Source organism: Perognathus longimembris, chromosome 13 (assembly GCF_023159225.1).
Source record: "Perognathus longimembris pacificus isolate PPM17 chromosome 13, ASM2315922v1, whole genome shotgun sequence".
Taxonomy (NCBI): domain Eukaryota; kingdom Metazoa; phylum Chordata; class Mammalia; order Rodentia; family Heteromyidae; genus Perognathus; species Perognathus longimembris.
Genome location: NC_063173.1, coordinates 13567130 through 13580579, shown reverse-complemented (window position 1 = coordinate 13580579; position 13450 = coordinate 13567130). Strand labels below are relative to the sequence as shown.

The following is a 13450-nucleotide window of genomic DNA, read 5'->3' as shown; positions in this document are numbered from 1 at the left end:
GTGGCTCAAGTGGCAGAGTGCTAGCCTTGAGCGGGAAGAAGCCAGGGACAGTGCCCAGGCCCTGAGTCCAAGGCCCAGGACTGGCCAAAAAAAAAAAAAAAAAAAAAGAACTAAAATACTCCTCTGCAGGTGGGAGGGAGGAGGAAGGGTTTTGTCTGCTTGCTTTATCACAAGTGATTTTTTTAAGTAAGTTGGGTTTAATTTATAGAGTAGGAATATGACTGATTAAATTGCCCAAATGATGTACAAAAAAAAATACTCCTCTGCAATTTATGAAGCTTACATTGCATCAAGGTCTTTTGTGCCAATCAAACCAGCACTATTATTCACAGCCTCTTTATGATGCTTGGTGGGCTGGATTTCTACTTCTTGACTAGTCTTTTGTTGATGACACCATTTGTAGGATAGTTTGAGTGGACAATGGTGCCCGCCCATTGCTTTCTGGAGACATGCCTACTAAAAAGTGGAATCTATTTTCCTGGAGGAAATCAGATGGAGGACTCCTTGACGGATCTGCTTATTCTTCACACTGTAAATAATTGGGTTGAGCACTGGTGAAACCATTAAGTAGCTATGAGCCATAAAGATGTGAACAAATGGAGAGGAATGTTTGGCAAAGCGATGGACAATAGATAACCCGATCATGGGCACATAAAGAATGAGCACAGCGCAGATGTGGGATGCGCATGTGTTAAGTGCCTTAAGCCTCCCTTCCTGGGATGCAATTCTTAGCACTGAGTGGAGGATGAAAATGTAAGATACTAAAATACCCAGAGAGTCCATACCCCACAGCATAGTAATCACAATCATCCCATAAATAACATTAAACCTGATGTCAGCACAGGCAAGGCGAATCATGTCCTGGTGCAGACAGTAGGAATGAGACAGGACATGGGAGTGACAGAAGGGAAAGAAGGCCAGACGAACAAGAAGTGGAATGAGTGGAACAGCACTTCGAAGCAGGGCTGCAATTCCAATCTTGGCAATCAGTTTTGGGGTGAGAATGGTAGCATACCGCAGGGGGTGGCAGATAGCCACATACCTGTCAAGGGCCATGGCCAACAGCACAGATGATTCCGTGAAGGAGAAAGTGTGAATTAGAAACATTTGGACCACACAGACACTGAAGGGGATCTCCCTGGAAATGGACCACAACACCCTAAAAAGTGTTATCATTGGGGTCAGAGACATGGCCATGTCTGTGAGAGAGAGCATGGCAAGGAAGTAGTACATGGGTTCATGGAGCCTGGGGTCTGTCCGGACAATATGTAGGATGGAGCAATTTCCTGTTATCCCAACCAGGTAGAGGAAGCAGAATGGGATGGAAATCCAGTGGTGATATTCTTCATAGCCAGGGATTCCGGTGAGATAGAAGGTGGAGGAGGGAGCACTGCTAGAGTTCCAGGCCGCCATAGGGTGGGCGCTTTGACCACAGTCCAGCTCCACAGTCACACTTTAGTGAGAAACTCTCTGCTTCAAGGTGGGGAGGGGGGAGTAAGAGAAAGAAACAGCTTTATTGGCTTACCTCACCTCACTCCACAAGCCAGCCCCTCATTCCTGCTTCATCTTCTCCCTTTCATTGCTGGTTTTCATCCATTTGGTCAAGTATCTCTGTAACCAGCATCATTATTTTTGATTCCTTGATTCAAATTCATTCTACTTTGATCAATAGAAACATCTTGTATTAAGAAACATGATCTTTTCTTTACTATCCCACTTGTACAGCATTTGCTAAGGAACTGCTGAGAGAAGAATTAAAACCCATGGGACAATAAGGAAATACATTGGCATCTTCTTGTAAGAATTGCTTTGTTGGAGGATGTCAATTCCCTTTCAGTCTCCTAGTTTCAAGGAAGTAAACCCTAGGTATTTTTTATAGTTATAACTCTCTAGGAAATGAAAGATCCACAAACCAGAATTTGAACATGTAAATTCCAAAGTAAATACAGTCCTTGTGGTTCCTTATAGTATTAAGTTCTATCCATATATTGTATAAGTTAATATCCCCTTTCCCTGCTGTCTTCCTCCCTCTGTCAACATCATAACAATCCCGCTGCCCTGAGCTTTTCTGCCTTATCCTTCTTTCTGTGTTTACTCTAGCTATCTCTTATCATTTCTCATCCCTTTTCAAAACTTTACTGTGGAAGTAATGTACAAAGGGCTTACAGCTTCATATGTAAGGTAGTGAATACATTTTTTCAAACTGTTACCTCCTCCATCGTTTTCCTTCCTTTTTCCCCCTCCCCAATCCACTCCATGAGTTGTACAGTTGGTTTACAGCGTATAGTTTTGTAACTATTGCTGTCGCATTGGTTTGCCTTTCACCTTTTGTCTCTCCATTTTGATGTTCTTCTTCCCTTCCCTTTTTGTTAATGTGGGTTCATTTACAGTGTCATGCATGATCAGAATTCAGAAATCTGCTTTTTTTCCACCTCACTGCCTAGTTAGCTCTGAACATTTCTCTGATTTTATATCCTTGGTACTTCATGTCTAAAGAGGTATAAACATGAGGTCTAATTGAATCATATGACCCCATAGCTGGTGTGAAACATAATTATACCAACAAATTTATTTCAAAGTTTAAGGAAAAATTGCTCACTATCTCCTTAACGGTGTTTCTCTGGCTCTTCAGTCATTACATTATATGCTACATTATATATTATATATATATTATTATATATATTCTACATTATATGCTGATTCCAGTGATGCACACTTTTTTTAAAATTATTACTTTTGGTGCCAGTGTTGGAGGTTGAACTCAGGATCTGTGTTCTTGCCCTTTAGATTTTTTCATTGAAGGCTAGCATTCTACTACTTGAGCCACGGCTCCATTTCTGGTGTTTTGGTAGTTAATTGGAGATGAGAGTCTCACTGACTTTCCTGACTAGGCTGGCTTCGACCCACAATCCTCAGATCTGACTTCCTGAGTAGCTGGGATTCTAGGCATGAGCCACCAACATATGGCATACACCCTTTTTTCTTATGAAAAAAGTGATTTCTTTCTATGTGCATGAAAGATGCTTCTTGTGACAACTGAAAACAAATAACAGGATTTAAAAATTAAAGCAGATTTTGTATAATGACCAAATCAGGAATATTATCATATGAAGATAAATAGATCCTTATATGTAGTGACCAAATACTACCATTTTCTATCCACTGTCAATATCTGCATCTGCTACTACTGATGACAATGATAACAGAAGACAACCACAATCTAGTATATGATAAGCTATAGAAGAAAGGAAGGACTCTTCATTGTCCTCTTACAGAGAAAAACAGCATGAATTGGCCTTTCACAAAGTAATCTAAGTTAAGTTTTAGTGAGAATAGTCAGTTTTGAATCAATTTCATTCAGGGAAGATTCAGAAGAGCCAGAGAAATAATTTCCTTCTCTATCTTCAACTTCCACTGATGATTACCATAAGGCTCCCTAACTGATTTTCGGTCTATGCAGTAATCATTTTCAAAGAAAACATTTTCAAGTTAATACAAGAAGTTCTTTCTAGATAAGGATTGAGATCTTTGGGCCTTTCAGTGGGCTGTGAATCACATCAGCTGCCTTAGTGTCCTGAAGTTCTCACAACAGAGACATGCACTTTAAAACATATTCATCCAACACTGATTGAATCCTTATTATTCAACATTTTCCATGGAAGCACTGCTTGGTTTGGATCACCCAGCTCCTATACAGGCTCACATTCATCATCGGGGCCATATGATATTGTTCACCATTCCTCTAAAGTGGAGGATGGAATTTATCAGGTTAGTGTACAAAGTTGACAGTCTAAAGGACTCAATAAGTGAGACTGGGAGGAATCTTCTAAATCATCTACTGAAATGCCAATCACATTCTGAAACTTGTCAATTATGTCTGAATATAGCTCTTGTCTCCACGTAAATAATATTTACATTGACAGAGAATCTCCCATAGAATCTAGAACATCTTAAATAAGCCTATCTACTTGAAAAAATGAGTCTAACTTGCAAGCTATGAACATGAACAACAATAATATTTTGATTAACATAATGTCATTAAATGAATTGAGCATTTCACCTTTCCTCTGGGTTTCCACAAACATTTGCTATCTCATTTCCTCTCTTCTGCTTTCTCATATTCCTCTCTCTGTTTTCTTATTTCTTCTTACTTTTATTACTTCCAGGTCTCACATACTTGATAGAAGAGCTTTTCTTACCATAGGTAGCCATTCTTTTCATTTCTGGGGAGTAGAGTCAAGAAGGATTAATAAGGCTTATTCTAGTCCTTAGAGACCTGAAGCCCAGGTTAAACAGAAGACAGAAGCTGTAACCCTGTTAGTGCCAACAGTTCAGTTTATGGCTTGAAAAAGTCTTTCTCTCCACTACTTTCAGCTTGCAGAGTGTTGCTACAATTTAGGAATAGGTGGGAAATAATACTTTTTAACATTCTCACATTTTTTACATCAAATTCCAAAACAAGTGACATAATTCAGCCTGAGATGAGATAATAGTTTATAACTGGAATACAAGAGGATAAAAAAGAATTTTGGCGTCCTATGTGTATGTGTAGTTTCTATTATTGAGGATGTTCTTGTATCACCTTCCTATGGTTGTACCTACACTATCTCTGTAATCTTATCTGAGTATATTGGAAACCGTATTTACTGGTATTGGAAGTAGGAAATTCAAAGGGAATACCAAATTTGAGAGACACAGGGTAAAAAAAAGAGAAATAACTACAAAAGCAATACTTGCAAAACTGTTTGGTGTAAGTGAACTGAACACCTGGGGGGGGGGAGGGAAGGGGGGAGGGAGGGTGGCATGAGGGACAAGGTAACAAACAGTACAAGAAATGTATCCAATGCCTAACGTATGAAACTGTAACCTCTCTGTACATCAGTTTGATAATAAAAATTTGAGAAAAAAAAGAATTTTGGACAGCTGTACCTAAGAGGGACTTAGGAACTTAAATTTAAAAGGAGCATAGAATTTATATTCTAATATCTGGAAATGTCTGAGCTAAGTTCTATATATTACAATATAAAATGAGATCTAGTTCTTCAGTTACTTGCCACAATATCACAAAATAAGCAGTAAATCCATAGTTGTCACTCAGATCTTTTGCTTCTCCATTATGATGTTTAAATTGTACCACAGAGATCTTCGAAGTGAAAAAAAGGAAGAATGACACAAATCAAAATGCATTGTGTACATAAACTGCCTTGCTAAACGGCAAAAAATCAATATATAACTTAATAATTAAGAAAGGGCAGGATGAGTGGGTTGAGAGGTGAAAGAACGTTGCAAGGGGTTGCATTGATCAAGATGCACTCTATTTATAAACTGATTTGATGAATGTCAACTACTTTGTACTATTTAAAAATAAGTGTTCAAAAATGATTTGAAGAATTTTATCTGATTATAATAGACACCTTTTTTCAACAAATAAAACCCTCTATATATTTGTCAGCAATACTGACTTTCTAAATCTCTCTTGGTTTTTGTTAGCAATTAATGACTTCAGAAGAAGTAACAGTAATTGCACATAAAATTCAGTTTATTCTCTAGAGAAATCCATCACTCACAAAAATATCTATGAAAACTAGAACTCATTTATACCTTATCACAAAAATAAACTTTATATCTCCACTTTTACACCCACCCCCCTTTTGTAAAAGCACCAAAAATAAATTTTCTTTATTTCCCTCATTGGTGAAGAATGTCTTTTTGGGGCTGGGGATATAGCCTAGTGGCAAGAGTGCCTGCCTCGGATACACGAGGCCCTAGGTTCGATTCCCCAGCACCACATATACAGAAAACGGCCAGAAGCAGCGCTGTGTCTCAAGTGGCAGAGTGCTAGCCTTGAGCGGGAAGAAGCCAGGGACAGTGCTCAGGCCCTGAGTCCAAGGCCCACGACTGGCCAAAAAAAAAAAAAAAGAATGTCTTTTTGATGCCTTTAGAATTATCTTCCCAGTATCTCAGTATTAATTTAAATCCATTGCCATCATCTTAATTTAATATGATGGAAGAATTCAAACTTAGATTACCATTGGTTAATGAAAATGTATTAGTCTTTTCCATTGGGCTTATATATTTCTCAAATATACAATATAAGGGGAAACTAATCAATTACAATCCCCCCACACACTGTAAAATTTTCTGGTAATTATTTGTCATAAACTCAATCCTGAATCCACTACAGGTGGTTAGAATGTGATGGCAGTCACCCTGATAGAGCTGCTCACTGACGAGACCACCCACACAGAGATGGGAAGGCCAGGCTAAGTGTGGAGGAAAGCAGCATGCTTGAGGAATTTTTCATAGTACTTTATATCTTACCACCAGGGACTACATATGCAGGTTCTCGTGTTCTCTGGTTTCTGATTTGAATCAGTCAAGATGGGAACCGAAAGGAAATCGTGATACAGAAGACCATGCAGCTAGATTATTTATTCTCCTGAACCCTCACTTGGGCTCTGCTTGGTGGCTTCATTTCCCTATGCAAAGGGAAAGTTCAGGCCAGTTGCTCCTTTACATGATCCTTTTCTGAGTTCTGATAAACTCTCTCCCTTGTCACATCAAATCTAGGGATGGTAAGAAAGTGCCTACCAGGAACACTGTGTACATTTTCATCACTCTTACTATGTTTATAATGGCCCATTAGCAAACTCTTTCAAGTTTGCCTTTTTTGAGCATGCAATCTTTTTCCTAAAAATGTTTACTTCACATACAGACATCTACCTCTATGGCACTTTTTTCCCATCTAGTTCTGTTTATCGTGAGCACTGTTAAAAATGAAAGCTATGTAACTTTTGCTTTCATTGGTTCTTTATAAGAAGTCTGAGCTCCTTTTATTTTGGGGGAGAGGATTGAACATCTCTTTTCTCCACAATGGAGTAAGATACTTCAATCAATCAATCATCATAAACATCATCATCATCATCATCATCATGTGCTAATCTAAAAGAAAACTTCCAATATGTTTGAATATTTACATTTCAGCACTCATGAGAAAGAGCTGAGACTAGTAGAAGTCTAGACTAGACAGAAAGCAAGCTAACTAGAAAGGAGGAAGAACACAAGCACTTCTTAAAAAAGGAAGGTTCTATTAATTTAATAGGATTTGCTCTGTTCCTTGGATTCCTGTATGTTAAATGTTTTTGATCAACTCAGAAATCATCAAGGAAAGAGTTTTTGTAGGGATACAAATTCCATTGAAGAAATTATTCATTTCTTCTTTTTCTGAGGTATTCAATTTTTAAAAAAAATGATGGGAGGACATTTCTGAGAAGTTGATGCTAATTTTCAACTCAAAAAGTTGCTTCTCTATAATAACGGGGGCTCCTCTGGGAGTCTGTGTATACACCTGGTCACTTTCCTGGTCCCAGAGAGGCTGTAACTTCTCATGTGCTATCAAAAACAAAAAACAACAACAACAAAAATCCCCACCAAAACAAACGACCAGTTACAACAAAGACAGCTGTAGCTGCTGGTGATAAAGACAGGCAACCATCTCAGCATCTCCATTCACCCAAGACACAGCAAGAAGTCCTGGATCTCCTATCAAGGCCAGAATTACCAGAGAATGGAATAAGACTGGGGAATGAAAATGAATGTTCCAGCGGAGCAGGTAAGGAGGATACGATGAGGTGAAGATCAGCGTCATCCATAAAGAAACTTTTTTTCCATTACAATTGGCAGGATACATTGTTTTGTTTTGTTTTGTTTTGTTTTTAGAGCCCACTTTTGTTTTTTGTTTTTAAAGTGAAATCAGGGTCTCCCTCAACCATCATATTTTGGAACCACACAGTTAGAATTTATGTTTAGATTTTCTTAATTCCTGGTGGCATTACAGTTTTCCCATCAGAAGTTCCTTCCACACAAAAAAGGTGTCATCCAGGTGAGATTTCTGTAGCATAAACAATAGTAGTAAAAGTATGTAACCTAAAAGCATTTATTCCTCATCGTTTCTTCCATTAGACCTGAGGGAAAGCAGCACAGATTGTCATTTGGTATACAGTAAAGACTTAAGATTAAGGCAGGATATTTACAATGTTCAACAAGGAGCTGAAATAATATTCTAATGTGGAATTTTACAATGAATTGCTTGTTGTACATTTCTGAATGTGCTTCATTTACTTTTATTCTTTTTCTCAAATTTGGTAGGAGCCAGGTGCCGGTGGCTCATGCCTGTAACCATACCTACTCAGAAGGCTGAGATCTGAGACTGCAGTTCAAAGCCAGCCCAGGCAGGAAAGGCAATACTACTCTTGTCTCCAATTACCCACCAGAAAACCCAAAGTGGAGCTGTGGCTCAAGTGGTAGAGGGCTAGCCTTGAGCTGAAGAGCTCAGGGACAGTGCCCAGGCCTAGAGTTCAAGCCCCACCCCACAACCAACCTACAATCAATCAATCAATAAATAAAACTTGATAGTATGTGAAGTTTAGCTCTTTTCTTTCTTTTCCTTTTCTTTTTCCTTTCTCTTTTCCTTTTTCTCTCCTTTCTTTTCCTTTCCTTTCCATTCCTTTTGCTCCCTTTTTCTTTGTTTTACTTAAACTCAGGACCTTACACTGTTGCTCAGTTTGCTTGCTCATGGCTGGCATACTACCACTTTGCCTCCAGGCTGGCATGTTGCTGGTTAATTGGAAATGAAATCTTGCAGACTTTTCTGCCTTGGCTGGCTTCAGACCCCAAACCTCAGATCTCAGCTTCTTCAATAGCTAGGATTATATGCATGAACCACTGGTGGCTGGCTTGGCTCTCATTAAAATGTATGGTATTTTCAAACTCTTGTTGTGATTACTACATACTATCTCTCTTCCCCCTGTATTCTCTCTCTCTCCATCTCCCTCTCTCTCTCTCTCCATCTAACTTTCTCCCTCCTCTTTCTCTCTCTCTCTCTCTCTATCTCTCTCTCTCCCCACTCATAACAGAATTGAAGCTTGAACTCAAGACTACATGCTCAGTAGGCAAACATACTTCCACTTGACAGTCTAACTTTTTGAAGTAGTTTAGTTTTACAGATAGGATCTCACACTATCTCTCAGGCCCGCCTGGGCCAACAATCTTTCTAGCTCTACCTCTGAGTAACTGAGTTTCCAGTAGTGAGTCACTGTGCCCCGCCCCTACATGATCTCTTTCTCCTCTTTTATTTTTAAAGCTATAATTAAAAGGGGTTTTTGTCTTTAAAAATTATATAATCATAGTAATTTAGACTGTACACTTTTTCTGAAATTCAGGACTGGAATTATATATATATATGTATATATATATGGAAGGTATACATTCTAGTACTGTTTAAATAGTTTATATTCATCAAACCTCATTTGGTTTTAACTGAAGATCTATTCTGGAGAATAAATTTAATTGGACAACTCTGAATATGGTTTAACCATTGTTTATATCGGACAATTTCTTTCATTTGCTGATGTACCCAAATAAATCTTGAACCAAACAACTATCTACTTTCATTACAAAATCACTTTTAGAATTTTTTATTTGTGTTCATATTCATTGCCAAGTGAGAAATTTGCTATGTGCAGAGATTATTGACTAAAGCTTAGCAATATGTTCACTTCTCCCTTGTCTTCCTTTGGATTGTGGACCCATTAACACTTTAAAGAATTATTATTAAGTAGTTGTACAGAGAGGTTGCAATTACAAAAGTCAGGTTGTGAGTACAATGCATCTTGATCAATGTCATCCCTCCCATTGTTCATTTCCCCCTTCCCATCCCTACCCACAAGTTACATTTTACATAAAATGTACATTGAATAGAAAGACTGTATTTGCTCATCCATTATCCATTCATTCATGTCCCCCACTTTGCCCTCTGCCACAGAATACTTTTCTGATTCCTGGTACTCATTTTGTCAAACAGTTGTTCAAAAGAGTTACACCATTGGACTCCTTCCCTAAGTATACCGTCCTTTAGTCATTTTGTGTATATAGGCACATATAGTATATATGTTACCATGTATGTTTATATTTTGGGGAAAAGGTCTCACTATGTAGCCTGAACTTTATTCAAACTGGTGATCCTCTTGCTTTTGCCTCCTCATTTCAGAGATTACAGTCCTGAGCTTCTAGGCCAGGCTGCTGATAACACTTAAATTCTTTTACTTATCCCTAAAGTGGGTGATAAAGATACACCTTTCCAAAGTAAAGAAACTTCCATCTATTTCCTGGTAAATATGGACACTTCTGCTCTTACAATAACAGTGATTGAAAAAGTGATTTTTTTGTAAGCTTTCCACTAGCTATATCTACAAGTGTTTAGTGTTTATTCCTACTTTAAGCCCCCCCAACCCCCGGCCACCCCTTCAGGTTCCATTGTCTAAGCTGTTTCAAGAGGTTTTGGTGAGTCTTCTAATGTCAGAAATAGATTTACATTGACAAATTCTTCAGTGTCTGCTGCACCTACTGAATATCAAAGTGTAATCCTTTTGTTTATTGGGAAAGATGGAAAAAGAGGAGCTTTTAAGAAAAGCCATTGAATATTAAGAAAAATGATTATCATTTGCTATGAAATAATTACCTACTCTAAGTGAAGAGTTCCTTTAGGTAGAAAATTGAAGAGAGTATCCTGGATAACAAATGTTTACTGTTAACTGTTACTTCAAATAATAAATTGAATAATTTATTAGGAGTTAAGAGTTTGCTGTGGTGATTCAAATAAAATTACAATTTTTGAAGATCCTCCGAATATTAAAAATTACTAGAATTTAAAGAAGTACTATAACATATTTCTAAATAGATAAAGCATGAAGAAAATTGAGGAGAACATTTTAAATTGTTTCAAGTGACAAAATAATGAGTGCATCACTAGAACATTACTTGAAGGAAAAATAAAGAGTGTTTATCATATATTTTTTCAAACAATTTTTTATAATTGAGTTATATTAATTCCTCTTAATGTGTAATTCCCAATCTCTGCTAATATATTGATTTGTAATGCCTCAGATTTTTTTATTTTACCGAAATATGTACAAAGGACCATTTGTGTGTGTGTGGGGGGGATGCCTGTGTATTCATGTGTAGGTGTGTCTGCGTCTGTGTGTGTCCTTCTAGGGCTCCAACCCAGGGCCTGGTACTGTCCCTGAGCTTTCTTGCCTAAGGCTAAGGCTCTACTAGCTGAGATAGAGATCCACTTTACTTTTTCCCTTTTCAATTAGAGAGTCTCATGAACTTTCCTTTCCAGGCTGGCTTTGAATTGTGGTCTGCAGAAATCAGCCTCCTGAGTAGCTAGGATTACAGGTGTGAGCCACCAGTGTTCAACTACTAAGGGCCATTTTTAAATTATTAAGGTAAGTATAATTCACGGGAATTTCTATTATCAATTAACACATGTGTTTATTTTCTAATCTATAGTCTTTGTATCACAACAAGGCAGTCATAACAATGAGACTACACAGTCTCACATATCTGAAATAGGGAAAAATTGAACTCATAAAAACTTAGAGAAGAATAATGGATAATGAGGGCTGGGAAAGTTGGGAAATGTTGGCAAATACTTTAAAATAAATTCAAGAGATATATTGTACCGAATAGTGACAATAGTTGCTACAAATTATTCTGTACTTGAAAACTGTTAGGAGAGAAGATTTTATATGATCTCACCAAAACTATAAGCATTTGAGGTAACTCACATAATATTTCCAGTTAGCTATTCCTCAGTGTATACATATCTAAAAGTAAAATTCTTTGTGAACCTGTAAATTTGTATTTGAAATTTAAAATATAAAGAAATTAAAAAATGAACTTGCCTCTCTCATATATAAACAGGAACAATTCTTTGATCTTTTAAATGGAGCCAGTGAAGTTTTCCAATTGTGAATTGTTTTTAATTTATTATACATTTTCCCCTTTATTTTAAGGGTGCAGAATGATTTGGAACAAAGATTATACATCTTAGCTTTGAACACTTTGACTCATACAAGCAAAATACATCTCCAGATATTCAGTCACATGAATGATTTCTTACTATGACTTTTATATCGCTTCTTATGACAGTATCATCAGTGGCTTCTTCACTATTTGAATATGGATTATCTAGATTTGGGATTGAGCTCTGTTTTGTATTTATGCTTCAACTAAACAAGAATTGTCAGATATTCCACCTAAATTAATAAGTACTTCAGCACACAAATGGACAAATGCATGGACAAAAGTCAACACTTTTCTACAGCTGAACACAGCCGGTAGTTTTTATCATGTCATTGTCAAACAGCACTAGATTGCATCCCAGTACCTTTCTTCTCCTTGGTATTCCAGGAATGGAAGCCATTCACATCTGGCTGTCAATCCCCTTCTGCCTTGTTTACCTGGGTGCTCTCCTGGGAAATGTCTCCATTCTGTCTATTATCAGAATGGATTCCAGCCTCCATGAGCCCATGTATTTCTTCCTCTGTATGTTGTCTGTGGCCGACCTGATCATCTCAACCACTGCCATGCCTAAAATCCTCAGCATTTTTTGGTTCCATGACAAGAAGATCAATTTTGAAGCCTGCCTTCTACAAGTATTTCTCATTCATTCACTATGCAGCATGGCTTCTGGGTTTATCTTGGCCATGGCTTTTGACCGCTATGTGGCCATCTGCAATCCTCTGAGACATTCCACTATCCTGACACATAGAGTCGTCCGGAATTTGGGGCTGACCATTGTTTTCCGAGGGATTGTGCTTTTCAGTCCACAGCCATTCATGCTTCGATGGCTTCCTTACTGCCGAACTAATATTATCCCTCATACTTACTGTGAATTCATGGCTCTGATCAAGCTCGCTTGTGCAGAGACGAGGATCTGGCGAATATACAGCCTAACTGCTGCCTTCCTAACAGGGGGGTTAGATTTCCTATTAATCATATATTCCTACGTAGTTATCCTTTACACTGTCTTCCGTCTTCCATCCAAGGCTGCGAGGCTCAAGACCTTGGGCACCTGCGGATCCCATGTGTGTGTGATCTTAGTAGCCTACACTCCAGCCTTTTTCTCCTTCCTCACTCATCGGTTTGGGCGCAATGTCGCTCCCCATCTTCACATCTTTGTGGCTAATATCTACCTCCTTGTCCCACCTATGGTGAATCCAATGATCTACGGCATAAGAACAAAAAGAATCAGAGAGCGTTTTCTCCAAGTTTTTATGTCACCCAAACTCTAAAGCAACCAAATCAAATCTAAACAACAGCACGAAATCAAAACAACAGCATGAATCTCTTGTTATAGAAGCATGAATCTCTGCATCTTTTGTTTGTGTTTAAAAAGTATTAGGCTTGATTGGATTGTGTTCTCAGTTAATGTGCTTAGAGATACATAACTTAGACTATTTGTTTTTAATGTGTTTGCCTAGGAATTTCTGCACCATTGTAGGATCTTATTTCCTAATATATTTGCTTCTACAGGACTTTCCTTGGTTCAATCGAATAAGCTTTACTAAAGATATTGTAATAGACTGATTATGTCTCTATGCCT

The 13450-nt window shown here is 37.9% G+C and overlaps 2 protein-coding genes across 2 annotated transcripts; one reads left to right on the top strand and one right to left on the bottom strand.

The window, feature by feature from the left end:
- Nucleotides 1-456: 456 nt before the first annotated feature.
- Nucleotides 457-1413, bottom strand: LOC125362378 (olfactory receptor 51G2-like). The gene has a single exon (XM_048361232.1). The coding sequence runs from the start codon at nt 1411-1413 to the stop codon at nt 457-459; it is 957 nt and encodes a 318-aa protein (XP_048217189.1).
- A 10781-nt stretch (nt 1414-12194) lies between these two features.
- LOC125362248 (olfactory receptor 52K2-like) lies at nt 12195-13139 on the top strand. The gene has a single exon (XM_048361005.1). The coding sequence runs from the start codon at nt 12195-12197 to the stop codon at nt 13137-13139; it is 945 nt and encodes a 314-aa protein (XP_048216962.1).
- Nucleotides 13140-13450: the final 311 nt, after the last annotated feature.